This window comes from Cetorhinus maximus, chromosome 19 (genome assembly GCF_964194155.1).
Source record: "Cetorhinus maximus chromosome 19, sCetMax3.hap1.1, whole genome shotgun sequence".
Classification (NCBI taxonomy): domain Eukaryota; kingdom Metazoa; phylum Chordata; class Chondrichthyes; order Lamniformes; family Cetorhinidae; genus Cetorhinus; species Cetorhinus maximus.
In genome coordinates, this window is record NC_135897.1 from 10,802,725 (window position 1) to 10,825,976 (window position 23,252).

General features: G+C 47.9%; 1 protein-coding gene across 4 annotated transcripts in view; it reads left to right on the forward strand.

The window, feature by feature from the left end:
* The window catches only part of LOC144693640 (LIM and senescent cell antigen-like-containing domain protein 1), a 158,418-nt gene that overhangs the window by 33,379 nt on the left and 101,787 nt on the right, over positions 1-23,252 (forward strand). For 2 of the 4 annotated variants that reach the window (XR_013579580.1, XM_078563484.1), the window contains exon 1: positions 12,741-13,019. The exons of 1 other annotated variant lie outside the window; for it this stretch is intronic. Coding sequence is in view for 2 of the 3 variants with exons in the window: in XM_078563484.1 (XP_078419610.1) it covers positions 12,898-13,019 (122 nt within the window). In the remaining variant the exon portion in view is untranslated. Of the gene's footprint in view, positions 1-12,731; positions 13,020-23,252 lie in introns of those variants that run through there. One more of the 4 variants, XM_078563483.1, reaches the window with a different exon arrangement.

Sequence of the window (23,252 nt, forward strand, 5' to 3'; positions counted from 1 at the left end):
TGTTAGTGTTTGGGTGATTGGCTGTAAATGTAAGTGTTAGTGTGATGCGTGGTGAATGTCAGTGTTAGTGTGATGGGCTGAGAATGTTAGTGTTAGTGTGATGGGCTGAGAATGTTAGTGTTAGTGTGATGGGCTGAGAATGTTAGTGTTAGTATGATGAGCTGAGTGAGTTAGTGTTAGTGTGATGGGCTGTAAATGTTAGTGTTAGTGTGATGGGCTGAGAATGTTAGTGTTCGTGTGATGGGCTGTAAATGTTAGTGTTAGTGTGATGGGCTGTAAATGTTAGTGTTAGTGTGATGGGCTGTAAATGTTAGTGTTAGCGTGATGGGCTGAGAATGTTAGTGTTAGTGCGATGGGCTGAGAATGTTAGTGTTAGTGTGATTGGCTGTAAATGTTAGTGTTAGTGTGATGGGCTGTAAATGTTAGTGTTAGTGTGATGGGCTGTAAATGTTAGTGTTAGTGTGATGGGCTGAGAATGTTAGTGTTAGTGTGATGGTCTGTAAATGTTAGTGTTAGTGTGATGGACTGTAAATGTTAGTGTTAGTGTGATGGGCTGAGAATGTTAGTGTTAGTGTTATGGGCTGAGAATGTTAGTGTTAGTGTTATGGGCTATAAGTGTTAGTGTTAGTGTGATGGGCTGTAAATGTTAGTGTTAGTGTGATGGGCTGAGAATGTTAGTGTTAGTGTGATGGGCTGAGAATGTTAGTGTTAGTGTGATGGGCTCTAAATGTTAGTGTTAGTGTGATGGGCTGAGAATGTTAGTGTTAGTGTGATGGGCTGTAAATGTTAGTGTTAGTGTGATGGGCTGTAAATGTTAGTGTTAGTGTGATGCGCGGTGAATGTTAGTGTTAGTGTGATGCGCTGAGAATGTTAGTGATAGTGTGATGGGCTGTAAATGTTTGTGTTAGTGTGATGGGCTCAGAATGTTAGTGTTAGTGTGATGGGCTGTAAATGTTAGTGTTAGTTTGATGGGCTGTAAATGTTAGTGTTAGTTTGATGGGCTGAGAATGTTAGTGTTAGTGTGATGGGCTGTAAATGTTAGTGTTAGTGTGGTGGGCTGAGTGAGTTAGTGTTAGTGTGATGGGCTGTAAATGTTAGTGTTAGTGTGATGGGCTGAGAATGTTAGTGTTAGTGTGATGGGCTGTAAATGTTAGTGTTAGTGTGATGGGCTGAGAATGGTAGTGTTTGAGTGATGGGCTGAGAATGTTAGTGTTAGTGTGATGGGCTTTAAATGTTAGTGTTAGTGTGATGGGCTGTAAATGTTAGTGTTAGTGTGATGGGCTGTAAATGTTAGTGTTAGTGTGATGCGCTGTGAATGTCAGTGTTAGTGTGATGGGCTGAGAATGTTAGTGTTAGTGTGATGGGCTGAGAATGTTAGTGTTAGTATGATGAGCTGAGAATGTTAGTGTTAGTATGATGAGCTGAGTGAGTTAGTGTTAGTGTGATGGGCTGTAAATGTTTGTGTTAGTGTGATGGCCTGAGAATGTTAGTTTTAGTGTGATGGGCTGTAAATGTTAGTGTTAGTGTGATGGGCTGTAAATGTTAGTGTTAGTGTGATGGGCTGTAAATGTTAGTGTTAGTGTGATGCGCTGTGAATGTCAGTGTTAGTGTGATGGGCTGAGAATGTTAGTGTTAGTGTGATGGGCTGTGAATGTTAGTGTTTGGGTGATTGGCTGTAAATGTAAGTGTTAGTGTGATGCGTGGTGAATGTCAGTGTTAGTGTGATGGGCTGAGAATGTTAGTGTTAGTGTGATGGGCTGAGAATGTTAGTGTTAGTGTGATGGGCTGAGAATGTTAGTGTTAGTATGATGAGCTGAGTGAGTTAGTGTTAGTGTGATGGGCTGTAAATGTTAGTGTTTGTGTGATGGGCTGAGAATGTTAGTGTTCGTGTGATGGGCTGTAAATGTTAGTGTTAGTGTGATGGGCTGTAAATGTTAGTGTTAGTGTGATGGGCTGTAAATGTTAGTGTTAGCGTGATGGGCTGAGAATGTTAGTGTTAGTGCGATGGGCTGAGAATGTTAGTGTTAGTGTGATTGGCTGTAAATGTTAGTGTTAGTGTGATGGGCTGAGAATGTTAGTGTTAGTGTGATGGGCTGTAAATGTTAGTGTTAGTGTGATGGGCTGTAAATGTTAGTGTTAGTGTGATGCGCTGTGAATGTCAGTGTTAGTGTGATGGGCTGAGAATGTTAGTGTTAGTGTGATGGGCTGAGAATGTTAGTGTTAGTGTGATGGGCTGTAAATGTTAGTGTTAGTGTGATGGGCTGTTAATGTTAGTGTTAGTGTGATGCGCTGTGAATGTCAGTGTTAGTGTGATGGGCTGAGAATGTTAGTGTTAGTGTCATGGGCTGAGAATGTTAGTGTTAGTGTGATGGGCTGAGAATGTTAGTGTTAGTGTGTTGGGCTGAGAATGTTAGTGTTAGTGTGATGGGCTGTAAATGTTAGTGTTAGTGTGATGGGCTGAGAATGTTAGTGTTAGTGTGATGGGCTGAGAATGTTAGTGTTTGTGTGATGGGCTTAAATGTTAGTGTTAGTGTGATGGGCTGAGAATGTTTGTGTTAGTGTGATGGGCTGAGAATGTTAGTGTTAGTGTGATGGGCTGTAAATGTTAGTGTTAGTGTGATGGGCTGTAAATGTTAGTGTTAGTGTGATGGGCTGTAAATGTTAGTGTTAGTGTGATGTGCTGTAAATGTTAGTGTTAGTGTGATGGGCTGTAAATGTTAGTGTTAGTGTGATGCGCTGTGAATGTCAGTGTTAGTGTGATGGGCTGAGAATGTTAGTGTTAGTGTGATGGGCTGAGAATGTTAGTGTTAGTGTGATGGGCTGTAAATGTTAGTGTTAGTGTGATGGGCTGTAAATGTTAGTGTTAGTGTGATGCGCTGTGAATGTCAGTGTTAGTGTGATGGGCTGAGAATGTTAGTGTTAGTGTGATGGGCTGAGAATGTTAGTGTTAGTGTGATGGGCTGAGAATGTTAGTGAACGTATGATGAGCTGAGTGAGTTAGTGTTAGTGTGATGGGCTGTAAATGTTAGTGTTAGTGTGATGGGCTGAAAATGTTAGTGTTAGTGTGATGGGCTGAGAATGTTAGTGTTAGTGTGATGGCCTGTAAATGTTAGTGTTAGTGTGATGGGCTGTAAATGTTAGTGTTAGTGTGATGGGCTGAGAATGTTAGTGTTAGTGTGATGGGCTGTAAATGTTAGTGTTAGTGTGATGTGCTGTAAATGTTAGTGTTAGTGTGATGGGCTGTAAATGTTAGTGTTAGTGTGATGCGCTGTGAATGTCAGTGTTAGTGTGATGGGCTCTGAATGTTAGTGTTAGTGTGATGGGCTGAGAATGTTTGTGTTAGTGTGATGGGCAGAGAATGTTAGTGTTAGTGCGATGGGCTGAGAATGTTTGTGTTAGTGTGATGGGCTGAGAATGTTATTGTTAGTGTGATAATCTGTTTGTGTGTCAATGTCAGTGTGATGGACTGTGAGTGTGTCAGTGTTAGTATGATGGGCTGAGTATGTGAGTTTTAGTGTAACGGCAAGTGAGTGTGTCAATGTCAGTGTGTTGGACAGTGTGTGTGTCAGTGTGATGGGCAGTGGCTGTCAGTGTTAGTGTGATGTACTGTGAGTGTGTCAGTGTTAGTATGACGAGCTGAGTGTGTGAGTTTTAGTGTAACGGTAAGTGAGTCTGTCAATGTCAGTGTGATGGACAGTGTGTGTGTCACTGTGATGGGCAGTGGGTGTCAGAGGTAGTGTGATGGGTTGTGAGTGTGTCAGTGTTAGTGTGATGGATTGTCAGTATGTCAGCGTCTTACTGTGATGGGCCGTGATTGTGTCAGTGTGACAGGCTGTGAGTGTTTCAGTGTTAGTGTGATGGATTGAGTGTGTCAAAGTGATGGTCTGTATGTGTGTCAATGTCAGTGTGATGGACTGTGTGTCAGTGTCAGTATGATGAACTGTGATTGTGTCAGTGTTAGTGGATTGGGCTGAGAGTCTGCCAGTGTTAGTGTGACACGCTGTAAGTGTGTCAGTGTTATTGTGATGGACTGTGAGTGTGTCAGTGTTAGCGTGATGGGCTTGAGTATGTCAGTGTTAGTGTGATGGGCTGAGCGTGTCAGTGTTATTGTGATGGACAGTGAGTGTGTCAGTGTTAGTGTGATTGATTGAGTGTGTCAGTCTTATTGTGATGAAGTGTGAATGTATCAGTGTTAGTGAGACGGGCTTGAGTAAGTCAGTGTTAGTGTGATGGGCTGAGCGTGTCAATATTATTGTGATGAACTGTGAACGTGTCAGTCTTAGTGTGATGGACTGTGAGTGTATCAGTGTTAGTGTGATTGATTGAGTATGTCAGTGTTAGTATGACTGATTGAGTGTGCCAGTGGTTATTGTGATGTACTGTGAGTGTGTCAGTGTTAGTATGATGGGTTGTGAATGTGTCAGCATTAGCGTGACGGGCTGAGTGTGTGAGTTTTAGTGTAATGGGAAGTGAGTGTGTCAATGTCAGTGTGATGGACTCTGACTATGTCAGTGTTAGTGTGATGGACTATGAGTGTGTCAGTGTTATTGTGATGGACTGTGAGTGTGTCAGTGTTAGTGTGACGGGTTGTGAATGTATCAGCATTAGCGTGACGGGCTGACTGTGTGAGTTTTAGTGTAATGGGAAGTGAGTGTGTTAATGTCAGTGTGATAGACTGTGTGTGTCCATGTCAGTGTGATGGACTGTGAGTGTGTCAGTGTTAGTGTGATTGACTGAGTGTGACAGTGGTTATTGTGATGTACTGTGAGTGTGTCAGTGTTAATATGACAGGCTGAGTGTGTGAGTTTTAGTGTAATGGTAAGTGAGTGTGTTAATGTCAGTGTGATGGACAGTGTGTGTGTCAGTGTGATGGGCAGTGGATGTCAGTGTTAGTGTGATGGGCTATGAGTGTGTCAGTGTTAGTGTGATGGGCTGTGAGTGTGTCAGTGTTATTGTGATGGACTGTGACTATGTCAGTGTTAGTGTGACGGGCTGAGTGTGTGAGTCTTATTGTAACGGGAAGAGAGTGTGTCAGTGTTATTGTGATGGACTGTGACTATGTCAGTGTTAGTGGATTGGGCTGAGCGTGTCAGTGTTATTGTGATGGACTGTGAGTGTGTCAGTGTTAGTGTGATTGACTAAGTGCGCCAGTGTTATTGTGTTGGACTGTGAGTGTGTCAGTGTTAGTGTGATGGGCTTGAGTATATCAGTGTTAGTGTGATGGGCTGAGCATGTCAGTGTTATTATGAAGGACAGTGAGTGTGTCAGTGTTAGTGTGATTGGTTGAGTGTGTCAGTGTTAGTGTGATGGGCTTGAGTATGTCAGTGTTAGTGTGATTGACTGAGTGTGCCAGAGTTAATTGTGATGTACTGTGAGTGTGTCAATGTTAGTATGATGGGCTGAGTGTGTGAGTTTTAGTGTAACGGGAAGTGAGTGTGTTAATGTCAGTGTGATAGACTGTGTGTGTCAATGTCAGTGTGATGGCAGTGGGTGTCAGTGTTAGTGTGATGGATTGTCAGTGTGTCAGTGTCTTACTGTGATGGACCGTGAGTGTGTCAGTGTTACAGGCTGTGAGTGTGTCAGTGTTAGTGTGACGGGTTGAGTGTGTCAATGTGATAGACTGTAAGTGCGTCAATGTCAGTGTGATGGACTGTGTGTCAGTGTCAGTGTGATGGACTGTGAGTGTGTCAATGTTAGTGGATTGGGCTGAGAGTGTGCCAGTGTTAGTGTGATTGACTGAGTGTGTCAGTGTTATTGTGATGGACTGTGAGTGTGTTAGTGTTAGCTTGATGGGCTGTGACTATGTCAGTGTTAGTGTGATGGATTGAGTGTGTCAATGTGATGGACTGTAAGTGCGTCAATGTCAGTGTGATGGACTGTGTGTACGTCTCAGTGTGATGGACTGTGAGGGTGTCAATGTTAGTGGATTGGGCTGAGAGTGTGCCAGTGTTATTGTGATGGATTGTGAGTGTGTCAGTGTTAGTGTGATTGACTGAATGTGTCAGTGTTATTGTGATGGACTGTGAGTGTGTTAGTGTTAGCTTGATGGGCTGTGACTATGTCAGTGTTAGTGTGATGGGCTGAATGTGTCAGTGTTATTGTGACGGGTTGAGTGTGTCAAAGTGATAGACTGTAAGTGCGTCAATGTCAGTGTGATGGACTGTGTGTCAGTATGATAGACTGAGTGTGTCAGTGTTAGTGTGATTGACTGAGTGTGTCAGTGTTATTGGGATGGACTGTGAGTGTGTTAGTGTTAGCTTGATGGGCTGTGACTATGTCAGTGTTAGTGTGATGGATTGAGTGTGTCAATGTGATGGACTGTAAGTGCGTCAATGTCAGTGTGATGGACTGTGTGTACGTGTCAGTGTGATGGACTGTGAGTGTGTCAATGTTAGTGGATTGGGCTGAGAGTGTGCCAGTGTTATTGTGATGGATTGTGAGTGTGTCAGTGTTAGTGTGATTGACTGAATGTGTCAGTGTTATTGTAACGGACTGTGAGTGTGTCAGTGTTAGTGTGATTGACTGAGTGTGTCAGTGTTATTGTGATGGACTGTGAGTGTGTTAGTGTTAGCTTGATGGGCTGTGACTATGTCAGTGTTAGTGTGATGGGCTGAGTGTGTTAGTGCTAATGTGATTGACTACGTGCACCAGTGTTATTGTGATGGACTGTGAGTGTGCCAGTGTTAGTGTGATTGATTGAGTGTGCCAGTGTTATTGTGATGAACTGTGAGTGTGTCAGTGTTAGTGTGATGGGCTTGAGTATGTCAGTGTTAGTGTGATTGATTGAGTGTGTCAGTGTTATTGTGATGAACTGTGAGTGTATCAGTGTTAGTGTGATGGGCTTGAGTATGTCAGTGTTAGTGTGATGGGCTGAACGTGTCAATATTATTGTGATGAACTGTGAACGTGTCAGTCTTAGTGTGATGGACTGTGAGTGTGTCAGTGTTAGTGTGATTGATTGAGTGTGTCAGTGTTAGTGTGACTGACTGAGTGTGTCAGTGTTATTCTGATGGACTGTGTCAGTGTTAGTGTGATTGACTGAGTGTGCCAGTGGTTATTGTGACGGACTGTGGGTGTGTCAGCATTAGTGTAATGGGCTGAGTTTGTGAGTTTTAGTGCAATGGGAAGTGAGTGTGTCAATGTCAGTGTGATGGACTCTGACTATGACAGTGTTAGTGTGATTGCCTGAGTGTGTCAATGTTATTGTGAAGGACTGTGAGTGTGTCAGTGTTATTGTGATGGACTGTGAGTGTGTCAGTGTTAGTGTGATTGACTGAGTGTACCAGTGGTTATTGTGATGTACTGTGAGTGTGTCAGTGCTAGTATGACAGGCTGTGAATGTGTCAGCATTAGCGTGACGGGCTGAGTGTGTGAGTTTTAGTGTAATGGGAAGTGAGTGTGTTAATGTCAGTGTGATGGACTGTGTATGTCAATGTCAATGTGATGGACTGTGAGTGTGTCAGTGTTATTGGGATGGCCTGTGAGTGTGTTAGTGTTAGCTTGATGGGCTGTGACTATGTCAGTGTTAGTGTGATGGGCTGAGTATGTCAGTGTTATTGTGATGGACTGTGAGTGTGTCAGTGTTAGTGTGATTGACTGAGTGTGTCAGTGTTATTGTGATGGCCTGTGAGTGTTTTAGTGTTAGCTTGATGGGCTGTGACTATGTCAGTGTTAGTGTGATGGATTGAATGTGTCAATGTGATGGACTGTAAGTGCGTCAATGTCAGTGTGATGGACTGTGTGTACGTGTCAGTGTGATGGACTGTGAGTGTGTCAATGTTAGTGGATTGGGCCGAGAGTGTGCCAGTGTTATTGTGATAGATTGTGAGTGTGTCAGTGTTAGTGTGATTGATTGAATGTGTCAGTGTTATTGTAACAGACTGTGAGTGTGTTAGTGTTGGTGTGATTGACTGAGTGTGTCAGTGTTAGTGTGATGGACTGTGAGTGTGTTAGTGTTAGCTTGATGGGCTGTGACTATGTCAGTGTTAGTGTGATGGGCTGAGTGTGTCAGTGTTATTGTGATGGACTGTGAGTGTGTCAGTGTTAGTGTGATTGACTAAGTGCGCCAGTGTTATTGTGATGGACTGTGAGTGTGCCAGTGTTAGTGTGATTGATTGAGTGTGTCAGTGTTATTGTGATGAACTGTGAGTGTGTCAGTGTTAGTGTGATTGATTGAGTGTGTCAGTGTTATGGTGATGAACTGTGAGTGTGTCAATGTTAGTGTGATTGATTGAGTGTGTCAGTGTTATTGTGATGTACTGAGTGTGTCAGCATTAGTGTGATGGGCTGAGTGTGTGAGTTTTAGTGTAACGGGAAGTGAGTGTGTTACTGTTAGTGTGATAGGCTGTGTGTGTCAATGTCAGTGTGATGGACAGTGGGTGTCAGTGTTAGTGTGATGGGTTGTCAGTGTGTCAGTGTCTTACTGTGATGGGCCGTGAGTGTGTCAGTGTGACAGGCTGTGAGTGTGTCAGTGTTAATATGATGGATTGAGTGTGTGAATGTGATGGACTGCGAGTGTGTCAATGTCAGTGTGATGGACTGTGTGTCAGTGTCAGTGTGATGGACTGTGAGCGTGACAGTGTCAGCGTGATGGACAGTGAGTGTGTCAGTGTCAGTGTGATGGACTGAGTGTCTCAATGCCTGTGACGGCCTGTGAGTGTGTCAGTGTTAGTGGATTAGGCTGAGAGTGTGTCAGTGTCAGCGTGACAGGCTGTGAGTGTGACAGTGTCAGTGTGATGTACAGTGAGTGTGTCAGTGTTAGTGTGGCGGACTGTGGATTGTGAGTGTGTCTGTATTAGTGTGACAGGCTGTGAGTGTGTTCCATGTCAATGTGACAGAGTGTGTGTGTCAATGTTAGTGTGTTGGACGGTGAGTATGCAGTGTCTCACTGTGATGGGCTGTGAGTATGTTATTGTGACAGGCTGTGAGTGTTTCAGTGTTAGTGTGATGGACTATGAATGAGTCAGTGGCTCACTGTGATGGGTTGTGAGTGTATAAGTGTTAGTGTGACGAGCTTTGATTGTGTTAGTATCACTATATCAGACTGTGTGTGTCACTGTTAGTGTAATGAACAATGGGTGTGTCAGTGTTAATGTAACGGACTGTGAATGTGTCAGTGTTAGTGTGACAGGCTGTGAGTGTGTCAGTGTTAGTGTGACCGGCTGTGTATGCGTCAGTGTCAGTGTAATGGGCTGTAAGTGTGTCAATGTCAGTGTCATGGGCTGTGGGTGTGTCAGTGTTAGTATGATGGGCTGTGAGTTTGTCAATGTTAGTGTGATGGGCTGTGAATGTGTCAGTGTTAGTGTGACTGGCTGTGTGTGCGTCAGTGTCAGTGTAATGGGCTGTAAGTGTGTCAATGTCAGTGTCATGGGCTGTGAATATGTCAGTGTTAGTGTGATGGGCTGTAAGTGTGTCAATGTCAGTGTCATGGGCTGTGAATGTGTCAGTGTTAGTGTGATGGGCTGTGAGTGTGTCAGTGTTAGTGTGATGGGCTGTGAGTGTGTCAGTGTTAGTGTGATGGATGTGAGTGTGTCAGTGTTAGTGTGATGGGCTGTGAGTGTGTCAGTGTTAGTGTGATGGGCTGTGAGTGTGCCAGTGTCAGTGTGATGGATTGTGAGTGTGTCAGTATTAGTGTGATGGATGTGAGTGTATCAGTGTTCATGTGAAGGACTTTGAGTGTGTCAGTATTAGTGTGACGGACTGTGAGTGCCTCAGCACCTCACTGTGATGGGCTATGAGTGTGTCACTGTCTCCCTGTGACCAACTGTGAGTGTGTTAGTGTTAGCGTGATGGGCTGTGTATATCAGTGTCACTGTGATGTACTGTGAGTGTGTCAGTGTTAGTGTGATGGGCTGCGAGTGTGTCAGTGTCTCACTATGGTGGACAGTGAGTTTGTCAGTGTCACTGTAATAAACTTGAATGTGTCAGTGTTTGTGTGACGGGCTGAGTGTGTCAGTGTCTCACTCTGATGGACTGTGAGTGTGTCGCTGTGTGTGTAACTGACTGAGTGCGGCAGTGTCACAGTATGCTGGGCCATGAGTGTGTTAGTGTTAGTGTGATGGGCTGAGTGTGTGTCAGTATCTTACTGTGGTGGACAGTGAGTTTGTCAGTGTCACTGTAATCGACTTGAGTGTGTCAGTGTTAGTGTGATGGGTTGTGAGTGTGTCAAAGTTAGGGTGACAGACTGTGAGTGTGTCACTGTGTGTGTAACTGACTGAGAGTGCGGCAGTGTCACAGTATCCTGGGCTGTGAGTGTACCAGTGTTTGGGTGATGGGCCAAGTGTGTCAGTGTTAGTGTGAAGTACTGTGAGTGTGTCAGCGTTAGAGTGACAGACTGTGAGTGTGTCAGCGTTAGAGTGACAGACTGTGAGTGTGTCAGTGTCTCACTCTGATGGACTGTGAGTGTGTCAGTGTTCATGTGACAGACTGTGAGTATGTCAATGTTAGTGTAACAGGCTGTGAATGCATCAGTGTCAGTGTGACAGGCTGTCAGTGTGCCAGTGTCTCAATGTGATGTGCTGTGAGTGTCTCAGTGTTAGTGTGACGGACTGTGAGTGTGTCAGTGTCTCATTGTGATGGGCTGTTAGTGTGTCAATGTTAGCGTGATGTCCTGAGTGTGTCAGTGTTAGTGTGATGGACTATGAGTGTGCCTATGTCTCACTGTAATGGACTGTGAGTGTGTAAGTGTTAATGTGGCAGGCTTTGATTGTGTCAGTGTTAGTGTGATTAGCTGTGAGTATGTCAGTGTCTCACTGTGATGTGCTGTGTGTTGGTGTGGCAGGCTGTGCATGTGTCAGTGTTACTGTGATAGGCTGAGTATGTCACTGTTAGTGTGATGGATTGTGAGTGTGTCAGTGTTAGTGTCATGGACTGTGAGTGTGTCAGTGTTAGTGTGATAAACAAGAATTGTGTCAGTGTCTCACTGTGATGGCCTGCGCGTGCGTTAGTGTGACAGACTGTGAGTGCGTCAGTGTTAGTGTGACAGACTGTGAGTGTGTCGGTGTCTCACTGTGACCGAATGTGTGCATCAGTCTCCCACTGTGACAGAAGGTGAATGTGTCAGTCTCACATTATGATGGAGTGCGAGTGTGTCAGTCTCACACTGTGATGGAGGTTGGGTGTGTCAGTCTCACACTGTGATGGGTGTGAGTGTGTCAATCTCATACTGGGATGGAATGCGAGTGTGTCAGTCTCACACTGTGACAGGGTGTGGGTGTATCAGTCTTACACAGAGACAGGGCGTGAGTGTGTCAGCCTCCCACTGAGATGGAGGGTGGGTGTGTCAGTTTCACACTGTGATGGTGTGTGGGTGTGTCAGTCTCACACTGTGACAGAGGGTGGGTGTGTCAGTCTCACACTGATGGAGTGTGAGTGTGTCAGTCCCATAATGTGACGGAGTGTGAGTTTGTCAGTCTGCCACTATGACCTGGTGTGGGTGTATCAATATCCCGCTGTGACGGGGTGCGTGTATCAGTCTCCCACTGTGACGGAGGGTGTGTGTGTCAGTCTCACACTGTGACAGAAGGTGAATGTGTCAGTCTCACACTGTGACAGAGTGTGAGTTTGTCAGTCTGTTACTGTGACAGAGGGTGGGTGTGTCAGTCTCACTCTGTGACAGAGGGTGGGTGTGTAGGCCTCACACTGTGACTGAGGATGGGTGTGTCAGTCTCACACTGTGACAGAGGGTGAGTGTGTCAGTCTCACACTGTGCTGGGGTGTGAGTGTGTCAGTCACACACTGTGTTTGTACCAGTCTCCCACTGTGATGGAATATGAGTGTGTCAGTCTCACACTGTGACAAGGTGTTGGCTGTCAATCTCACACTGTAACGGGATGCGTATGTCAATCTCCCAATGTGACGGAGGGTGGGTGTGTCAGTCTCCCAATGTGACGGAGGGTGGGTGTGTCAGTCTCACACTGTGACAGAGGGTGGGTGTGTCAGTCTCACACTGTGACGGAGGGTGGGTGTGTCAGTCTCACACTGTGACAGAGGGTGGGTGTGTCAGTCTCCCATTGTGACGGGGTGGGTGTGTCAGTCTCACAATGTGACGGAGTGTGAGTTTGTCGGTCTCCCACTGTGACGGGGTGTGGGTGTGACAGTGTCACACTGTGCCGGGGTGTGAGTGTGGCTCCTATCCAATCCCCGGCTGGGCTGGGCGGTGCTGACTGGGTGATTGCTGGTAAACACTTTGTGGTCGAATATAACAAGCGATCTGTTTTCCCTACAGTTGGCTGCCTCTGTTGCTAACCATCCCCGTGAAGTGTACCCCAGCAGGAGCCTGACATGTCTGTACAGTATTTACAAGGCATAAGCCAGGATGGAATTCTGATGCGGTGTGTCCCAATCCTGGGTCTGATGTTCAATGGGAATAGTTTGGTTAAGCTGTGGGCCTCCTGGCAGGGTACAGGAGAGGCAGGATATCCCTCTATCGTTGCCTTCCTCCTTGTCTTGTTGTCTTTCAATAGGGACTCCCCCTCCCCCAACTATCTGTGCCTGACTTCAGGAATTGTCCCATTCCTGTCAGGAAGAGACATAGAGCATACTGGACAGCTGCTGACAGTCCTTGTGCTCAAGTTCACAGCCTTTAACGTTGTGCTACTGAGAGTATGCCCAGTTGTGAAGACTGGGCGGAGGGACTCTGCCAGTTGCACCTGTGCGTGTGGTTTGCCTGTGGACACGCGTTTCACCCTGAGAGAGCCTGCAGGAACTGAGCAGGAAGCCTGACCCGGTGCCCGAGTGAAGCAGGCCGAAGCAGGCCGGGAAGGCCAGCAGGAAGCCTGACTCGGTGCCCGAGCGAAGCAGGCTGTGCTGACTCGGCCTCCTTCCCATTGTCCTCCAGTACCGTCCCCACCCATTCCCCTCAGTGAACCCGAGCAACACTGTCCCAGCCTGCCAGGCATGGCTGCTGTGAGGCTTCGGGAGCTGGCTTCATCTCAACTGTACCGGCGTCGGTATGAGCGTAATAGTGGCGTGCTGGAGCTATGGCAGAGCCGGACTGAGTCCAAGAGCAGGAGACCGGGGTAGGTGCTGCTTGTTAGATCGGAGAGTTTGCAAAAGGGCAACAAAACCTCTGCTCACAGAACAGGAAAGGGAACAGTTTGTTTAAGCTGCTGGCAGTGTTAAGGACAAAATAGAGACGGAGATTCCCCAGTCTCTCAGTTAAGACAGGAATTCTCCATCACCTCCTGCTTCATGTATTTTGTTTTCCTTTGGGAGGCAGTGAATTAATCGGCAGTGATTATTCAATCTTTGTTCCTCTGATGGCCAAGGTGCCTGAACTGGACATTCTGCAACCCCAGGGCCACACTGCCCCTCAAAGCTCAGGCCTCACATTCCTCATTCTGCCGATTTTTCTATCTGTCTTGTTCCTCCTGTTTTGAATTTGGTGGACCTGGAGGTTTTGGAGTGGGCCGTTCCCAGTGCTGTCACCTCATTGGTGGACAAATCCAAAATCAGAAATACCAAATTAGTATAACCTTAGTCTGTGCTGGGGGCAGTGAATAAACTCGACCTCCTTCCAGGCTCCACATTAGACAGTACATGACCCCAAAAAACTTCAAAACCCCCGGCCTGGGAAGGAAACCTAGCATGTGGGGCAAAACTATCCCAGGGTCAGGTAGCTGCTCTTAGTCAGCGTGTGGTCTGTGCATTTTGGGGTGTGTGTGTGTGTGTTGATGTGCGTGCGTGTCGGTGTGGCGTGTGTGTCAGTACGTCTTGTGTGGCGTGTGTGTGTGATGTGTCTGTGTGTGTGTGATGTACCTGCGTGTGTGATGTGTCTGTGTGTGGGTGTGGTGTGTGTGTGCGTGATGTGTCTGTGTGTGGATGTGGTGTGTGTGTGCGTGATGTGTCTGTGTGTGGGTGTGGTGTGTGTGTGGGTGTGATGTGTCCGTGTGTGTGATGTGTGTCTGTGTGTGTTTGTGTGTGGTGTTTGTATGTGGTGTATGTGTGTGAGAGTGTGAGTGTGGTGTTTGTGTGCGTGAGTGTGGTGTTTGTGTGTGGTGTTTGTATGTGGTATTTGTGTGTGAGAGTGTGAGTGTGGTGTTTGTGTGCATGTGTGTGGTGTTTGTGTGTGGTGTTTGTATGTGGTGTTTGTGTGTGTGTGAGTGTGGTGTTTGTGTGCATGTGTGTGGTGTTTGTGTGGTGTTTGTGTGAGAGTGTGGTCTTTGCGTACAAACGTGGGGTATGTGTGTGGTGTTTGTGTGAGTGTGGTGTTTCTGTGTAGTTTGTATGTGAGAGTGTGAGTGTGGTGTTTGTGTACGTGTGTGTTTGTGTGTTTGTGGTGTATGTGTGTGTGTGTGGTGTTTGTGTGTGGTGTTTGTGTGTGAGTGTGGTCTTTGTGTACGTGTGTGGGGTATGCGTGTGGTGTTTGCGTGAGTGTGGTGTTTGTGTGTGGTTTGTGTGTGAGAGTGTGAGTGTGGTGTTTGTGTACGTGTGTGTTTGTGTGTTTGTGGTGTATGTGTGCGTGTGGTGTTTGTGTGTGGTGTTTGTGTGTGAGAGTGTGGTCTTTGTGTACGTGTGTGGGGTATGTGTGTGGTGTTTGTGTGAGTGTGGTGTTTGTGTGTGGTTTGTGTGTGAGAGTGTGGTGTTTGTGTACGTGTGTGTTTGTGGTGTATGTGTGTGTGTGTGTGTGGTGTTTGTGTGTGTGTGCACCATCCTGACTTGGAAATATATCGCAGTTCCTTCGCTGTCGCTGGGTCAAAATCCTGGAACTCCCTCCCTAACAGCACGGTGGGTGTACCTACACCACAATAACAGCAACAACTTATATTTATATAGCACCTTTAATATAATGAAAGATGCTTCACAGGAGCATCATAAAACACAGTATGACACTGTGTCACATACGGAGATATTAGGTCAGATGACCAAAAGCTTGGTCAAAGGTTTTAAGAAGAGTCTTGAAGGAGGAAAGTAAGGTAGCGAGAGTGTAGAGACGGAACTCAGGGCTTGGGCCCATGCAATTGAAGGCACGGACACCGATGGTGGAGCAATTATGATTGGGAATGTACAAGAGGCCAGAATTAAAGGAGTGTATGTTGTGGGGCTGGTGGAGAGTAGAGATAGGGAGAGGCAAGGCCATGGAGGGAATTGAAAACAAGGATGAGAAGTTTAAAATCAAGGCGTTGCTTGACCAGGAGTCAACGTAGGCCAGTGAGCCCAGGGGAATGGGTCTTGGTGCAAGTTAAGACACAGGCAGTTGAGGTTGATGGACTGGAGCAGACGAAGAAGATGGTTCACTGCTGCTCCTCAAGGACTCGAAAGTCTAGCCTGCCAGCAAAGCTCACATTCCATCAGTATGTTTGAAAAGGAAGCTGTAGAGGAATGGGATTCTCTGGATTTTGAATGGGATGGAAACTCCTGAATTCTCTGTCAAATAGGAAGCCCTGAAAGTGAAGTCCCTGAGTGCCTTTGGCTAATGTGTATTGTTGGATGAGAGTACGCACTGTTCACTGCAGCATTTCAGTCTCACACCTCAATGAGGAAACATGTTTGGCCGAGGTTTGTTCCTCACTGATTTTGCCCCTCTCCTCTTGCAAAGGTGCTGCGGGTTGCTATGGCTATCAGGGACACAAATAGCTCGCTCGCCCAAGGTCCCCTCCCTGTGTATTGAACAGTGTCCAGCCTGGTGGAATAGGAGCTGAATCCAGTGCTGTCTGTGCACTGCCAGAATTTTCAATTGCCCCGGGGTGGGAAGGGGTGGGGTGGTCAGTGGGGGACGGTTGGGAGTGAGGTCAGGAGCTGGCACATTTTGGAAATGCCGCTCCCGGATGGCATGTCAGTGTCCCGAGGTGAGTGGGGTGGTGGTTAGGAAGTGGGGAGGGTGCTACTGTCCAAATGATGGCCCGTTCAGCTCCTTGAGAAGCTTGTTAACGTGCCAGGAGGGCCAGAAGGCACTCTCCCATTCGTAAGCCACCAAACCCGAGCAGACGTTAGAGCACAGATCAAAAACAGAATTACCTGGAAAAACTCAGCAGGTCTGGCAGCATCGGCGGAGAAGAAAAGAGTCGACGTTTCGAGTCCTCACGACCCTTCAGCAGAACTGAGTATAGGAGAGGGGTGAAATATAAGCTGGTTTAAGGTTGGGGGTGGGGGGGTGCAAGAGAGAGAAGTTGAGGGTGGGGTGGTTGTAGGGACAAGCAAGCAGTGATAGGAGCAGCTAATCAAAAGATGTCACAGACAAAAGGAACAAAGAGGTGTTGAAGGTGGTGATATTATCTAAGAAAAGTGCTAATTAAGAATGGATGGCAGGACACTCAAGGTACAGCTCTAGTGGGAGTGGGGTGGAAAGACTGACAGGGTATTAGTTGTAGATTTAAAAATAATGGAAATAGGTGGGAAAAGAAAAATCTATATAAATCATTGGAAAAATCAAAAGGGAGGGGGAGGAAACGGGGTGGGGATGGGAGAAGGGAGTTTAAGATCTAAAGTTGTTGAATTCAATATTCAGCCCTGGAAGTCTGTAAAGTGCCTAGTCGGAAGATGAGGTGCTGTTCCTCCAGTTTGTGTTGGGCTTCACTGGAACAATGCAGCAAACCAAGGACAGACATGTGGGCAAGAGAGCAAGGTGGAGTGTTAAAATGGCAAGCGACAGGGAGGTTTGGGTCTTTCTTGCGGACAGACCGCAGGTGTTCTGCAAAGTGGTCGCCCAGTTTGCGTTTGGTCTCTCCAATGCATTGGGAGCAACGAATGCAGTTGACTAAGTTAGGGGAAATGCAAGTGAAATGCTGCTTCACTTGAAAGGAGTATTTGGGCCCTTGGACGGTAAGGAGAGAGGAAGTGAAGGGGCAGGTGTTGCATCTTCTGCGTGGGCATGGGGAGGTGCCATAGGTGGGGGTTGAGGAGTAGGGGGTGATGGAGGAGTGGACCAGGGTGTCCCGGAGAGAACGATCCCTACGGAATGCCGCCAGGGCGGGTGAAGGGAAGATGTGTTTGGTGGTGGCATCATGCTGGAGTTGGCAGAAATGGCGGAGGATGATCCTTTGAATGCGGAGGCTGGTGGGGTGATAAGTGAAGACAAGGGTGACCCTATCATGTTTCTGGGAGGGAGGAGAAGGCATGAGGGCGGATGCACGGGAGATGGGCCGGACACGGTTGAGGGCCCTGTCAACGACCGTGGGTGGAAAACCTCGGTTAAGGAAGAAGGAGGACATGTCAGAGGAACTGTTTTTGAAGGTAGCATCATCAGAACAGATGCGACGGAGGCGAAGGAACTGAGAGAATGGTGTTGGGTTCAATGTGGGGAATGTTTAAGTGATTTAGTTTTACTCTTGGCACTAGGGGTTTTGTACCGGATTGGCCGTGGCACTTCTCATTTGGCTATACAGACACTTTGTGTGCGGTGAAGCTGCGGCCCCTCTGAGGGGCTGCCTCCTTTCTTCTGCAAGGCAACAGCAGGCTCCATCATGGCTGCCATCTGCCTTTGCCACTCACGATCTGCAGGCAGCTCATGCCTCCTGGCAGAGCTTGGCGCTAGTAACTGCGCACTAAGCTCACCTCTGGCCCAATTAGAACACTCACATTCGCAGATGGTGTGGCGTGAGTGAGGCAGACGCGGTGTGGGGTCAGGATCCGGGAAATATCCGAGCATCAGCCTTTCGACCCCAACTTGGAAATCAAGCCCCTTTTAAAGTGTCTGAGATGGGCAGAGATCGGCACTGCTCCCCTCATACGAAATACACGGGGTGTTGTCTCGGAGGTTGGTGGATGAGATTGGTGTGTTGCTGTAGGATTGTGTTGCTCAGCATGTTTTCAGATCATTAATTGTGAAGTAGATCACTGATTGAAAACCCATTTGTTTGACAGCTCTCATTCAGTAATGGAGACAGTGCACTATGTTCAATACTGGGCCAGCCCAGGACCCCTTGTGGCCTGGGCAATCTGTTTCTCTTTCTCTCTTTGTATGTCTCATCTTGCGTCCATGTTCAAATCCCTCCCACCTCTTTTTGAGGCTGATAATGATACCAGGGGTTAGCATAGAATTGTTACATCACAGAAGAAGGCCACTCAGCCCATCATGTCTGTGCTAGCTCTCCTAAGGAGCAACTCACATACTGCAAATCCTCTGCCCTCACCCCACATCCCTGCATATTCCTCCTTTTCAGATATTTGGAACATTTTAGAAAATGTAGAAAAGTTTACAGCATAGAAGGAGGCCATTCTGCCCATCGTGTCTGCACTGGCTGAAAAACGAGTCACCCAACCTAATCCCATTTTCCAGCATTTGCATATCCAGACACCTTTTAAATGAGTCGAGGGTTTCTGCCTCTATTACCCTTTCAGGCAGTGAGTTCCCTACCACCCTCTGGGAGAAAAATGTTTTTCTCATCTCCCCTCTAATCTAAACTTAAAATTTAAAAATTGAATTAAACTTAAAATTCTGAGGACAGAATGTAAAGACTTGACTTGTTTTCCCTCGAGAATAGAAGATTAAAAGATGATCTAATGAAGAGCATTTAACCTGATTAAAGGAATCGACCAGATTGATGTGCAGAAACTATTTCCTGGAGCCCAGAACAAGGCGGGCATGACCTTAAAATCATAGCTCGGTCATTCAGGGGTGATGTCAGGAAGCACTTCTTCACACAAATTGGGAGTGGAAGCCTGGAATCCTCTCCCCCAAGAAGCTGTCGAGGCTGGGAGTCAATTGCAGATTTCAAGAAGTGGATTGACATATTTTTGTTCGCTAAGGGGCCAAGCCAGGGAGACGGAGCTAAGATTCATATCAGCCTTGATGGAACAGGCTTGAGGGGCTGAATGGCCTCCTCCTGTTCCTATGTTCCTTGCCAGCTGAGGTACCAGGTATTCAGGTGCTGGGGCCTGTTCACTTCCTGTGTTAAGCAGTAACTGTGTAGCTGAAGACTGGAAGCTGTGACTTACTGTAAGCAGTGGGAATGCCTAAGTCTGCAGACACTCACACGTATCATAAACGGACACTATAAGGTGGGCGGGGGAGGTGGGGGGGTGGGGGTGTGGTGGTGGGGAATCCAGGGTATTTAATATGGACTTTGGGTGCCTCACCCAGAAATGGGTCCAACAATGCAGTAGCAGGGGCGCTCCACAAGTTGCTAGTACTCAACATCCCTTCTCTACCAAACTTGGCCGCAGTCCCAGCACATTCTTTGCAATGCAATGGGGTGGCCATTAAGTGAACTGACCTAACAGAATGGAGTAGCTCCCGCAAAAGGATTGTCTGAGATTCTCCTGACAAAAAGGTGGGAACGCCGATGATCCGGTGATTATTGAGGAATTCACAGGGTCATTGAGAAAATCCCCCCGACTCTCCATATGGTCATTCAGCCATATGGGTCACAGTTACTGAGTGACAGTGTGAGGGAGTTGGATTAACATCAGTAGAGATACAGTCAGTAATACAGGGTGCTGGGGGGAGAGGGGTTACTGAGTGACAGTGTGAGGGAGTTGGATTAACATCAGTAGAGATACAGTCAGTAATACAGGATGCTGGGGGAGAGGGGTTACTGAGTGACAGTGTGAGGGAGCTGGATTAATATCAGTAGAGATACAGTCAGTAACACAGGGTGCTGGGGGGAGAGGGGTTATTGAGTGACAGTGTGAGGGAGCTGGATTAACATCAGTAGAGATACAGTCAGTAACATAGGATGCTGGGGGAGAGGGGTTACTGAGTGACAGTGTGAGGGAGCTGGATTAATATCAGTAGAGATACAGTCAGTAACACAGGGTGCTGGGGGGAGAGGGGTTACTGAGTGACAGTGTGAGGGAGCTGGATTAATATCAGTAGAGATACAGACAGTAACACAGGGTGCTGGGGGGAGAGGGGTTACTGAGTGACAGTGTGAGGGAGCTGGATTAACATCAGCACAGATACAGTCAGTAACACAGGGATGTGGGGGGAGAGGGGTTACTGAGTGACAGTGTGAGGGAGCTGGATTAACATCAGTAGAGATACAGTCAGTAACACAGGGTGCTGGGGGGAGAGGGGTTACTGAGTGACAGTGTGAGGGAGCTGGATTAACATCAGTAGAGACTGGGTGGAGAGTAGCATTGTTTATACTTACATGACTGCACTTTGCTGTTTCCTAATTGTGATGAAAATAGTTGAGAGTTAAACTGGTGATTCGCACTAGAAAGAAAGAGAAACAGGCAGGATTCCCCAAGATGTTTAACAGCCAATGAATCCCTTCTGAAAATTACCGGCATAATATAGGAAACGCAGCAGCCAATTTGCACACAGCAAGCTCCCACTAAAATAGAAAATCTGTATTAGCGAAGTTCATTAAAGGCTAAATATTGGCCAGGGTCACCAGGGAAACCTCTCCTGCTCTTCTTTGAAATATTGCCATTGCACCCAAGAGGACAGATGGAGCCTCATTTTAATGTTTCTTCTGAAAGACAGCACTTTCTACAGTACAGCATTCCCTTAGTACTAACCCTCCCGACAGTGCAGCGCTCCCTCGGTATTGGTGCTCCAACAGTGGGGCACTCCCTCAGTACTGACCCTCCCGACAGTGTGGCACTCCCTCAGTACTGACCCTCCAGCAGTGCAGCACTGCCTCAGTACTGACCCTCCAACAGTGCAGCGCTGCCTCAGTACTGACCCTCCAGCAGTGCAGCGCTGCCTCAGTACTGACCCTCCAACAGTGCGGCGCTTCCTCAGTACTGACCCTCCAGCAATACAGTGCTCCCTCAGGACTGGCCCTCCGACAGTACAGTGCTTCCTCAGTACTGACCCTACAACAGTACAGTGCTACCTCAGAACTGACCCTTTGACAGTGTGGCACTCACTCAGTACTGACCCTCCAACTGTGCAGCGTTCCCTCAGTACTGACCCTCCAACAGTACACCGCTCCCTTGGTACTGACCATCCGACAGTGCGGCGCTCCATTGGCACTGACCCTCCGACAGTGTGGTACTCCCTCAGTGCTGACCCTCCAACAGTACACCGTTCCCTTGGTACTGACCATCCGACAGTGCGGCGCTTCATCGGCACTGACCCTCCGACAGTGTGGCACTCCCTCAGTACTGACCCTCCGACAGTGCGGCGCTCCCTCAGTACTGACCCTCCGACAGTGCAGCGCTCCCTTAGTACTGACCCTCCAACAGTGCGGCTCCCCCTCAGAACTGACCCTCCAACAGTGCAGCACTCCCTCGGTAATGACCCTCCGACAGTGCGGCACTCCCTCAGTACTGACTCTCCAACAGTACGGCGCAACCTCAGAACTAACCCTCCGACAGTGCGGCGCTCCCTCGGTAATGACCCTCCGACAGTGTGGCACTCCCTCAGTACTGACTCTCCAACAGTACGGCGCAACCTCCGAACTGAACCTCCGACAGTGCGGCGCTCCCTCAGTACTGATCCTCCGACAGTGCGGCACTTCCTCAGTACTGACTCTCCAACAGTACGGCGCAACCTCCGAACTGACCCTCCGACAGTGCGGCGCTCCCTCAGTACTGACCCTCCGACAGTGCGGCGCTCCCTCAGTACTGACCCTCCGACAGTGCGGCGCTCCCTCAGTACTGACCCTCCGACAGTGCGGCGCTCCCTCAGCACTGACCCTCCAACAATGCGGTGCTCCCTCAGTACTGACCCTCCGACAGTGCGGCGCTCCCTCAGTACTGACCCTCGACAATGCGGTGCTCCCTCAGTACTGACCCTCCGACAGTGCGGCGCTCCCCCAGTACTGACCCTCCGGCAGTGCAGCACTCCCTTGACTCTGACCCTCCGACAGTGCGGCGCTCCCTCAGTTCAGCTGTGGAATGTCAGGCTGGACTTTGGTGTTCAGTTGTCAGGAGTGCCCTTTAAACCCGCACCCACCGACTGAAAGGCAGCAGTGCCACCCCCCCTGAGTCACAGCTGTCACTGAGTCTTAGGTATTGATCATTTTCTTGCCCGCATAAAAATGGAGGAATATTTAGTTTTACGTGTTGGCCAATTCCTAGATTAAAAGATAAATAGACGGCAAGAGTCAGCTGCATTCCCAGGGAGTGTCGCTTATTTTCATTCACTCCCCCTGGGAGCCTGTAGCCGCTCAACTGTGAGACCATCACCGACAAAGCACCCATGTCTGTGTATTTGTCTTTCCATTTGCTTGCAGCTATCTTCCCTTCAAATGTTCCCTCATTTCTGCCTCTTGTCATCCCACTGATTTCAAGCCATGAGATTCAACGTGGATGGGATCAGACTCTCTGTCACTGACACTGGGATCAAATGTTCTGTTTTTAAACAGTTCAGCCCCTCCCCCTGTCTAGTGTTGGTCAGCCCTGAATCGGTTCCTTGGTGTCTCCACTCAGGGGGTCTGCGTCTCTGGATGAAACACTGCACTGTCCAGCCTGTCTCCGTCACCAGCTGCCTCAGGCCAGGGTCTGTGCCCCGAAGCTCCGTCTAAGGTCAGCAGCCAATTCTCTGAGAGGCAATTCCTAACTTCCCATGTCTCGCTGTGTTTCTGGGACGGTCCACTGCTGCACCAGGACCCTTGGGGTCAATTTCCTGTCATTCTGCAGGTCTGGCCGGAGAGAATCTGGAACAGGAGGTTGGAGCCCAGCCAGAGCTCCCAGCACCTGGAATGTGTTTAACCCTCTCTGTCAAGCAGTTCTTTACTGGAATCTCACACTCACAAACCCCACCCAATAACCTATAGGCAACATGGTCCCTACTCCCCTTCACTCGTGCAGAAACCCTGGAGCTGGACTATATCAGTAGCTCCTATTGCAGCCATACTTACCCCCTGGGGTATCAGCCCCTATTACAGGTACATTTATTCCCTGAGGCATCAGCCCCTATTACAGTTGTATTTATCTTATGGTGTATCAGCCCCTATTTCAACTGTGTTTACACCCAGGGTGTATTACCCCCTAATACAGCTGTATTTACCCGCAGGGTGTATCAGCCTCTATTACAGCTGTATTTACCCGCAGGGTGTATCAGCCTCTTTTACAGCTGTATTTACCCCCATGGGGTATCAGCCTCTATTACAGCTGTGTTCATCCCCAGGGGGTATCAGCCCCATTACGACTGTATTTACCCCCTTGGGTATCTGCCCTTATTACAACTGTATTTACCCCCCAAGGGGTATCAATAACCCCAGAAGTTGTCTGTGACCATTTATCCTATTTTCTGGGGGAAACTCGACCTTGGCCTTTCCCTCCTGCTGCATTTTAATCCCACTCAATTAGAGAGGGTCATAGTTCAGGAGCAGCTCCCAGCCCTCACTGCCTCTCCGACTGCTAATGCTGACTGCGCATCCAGTTAGGAAAAGCCTGTCCTGGGGTCTATACAG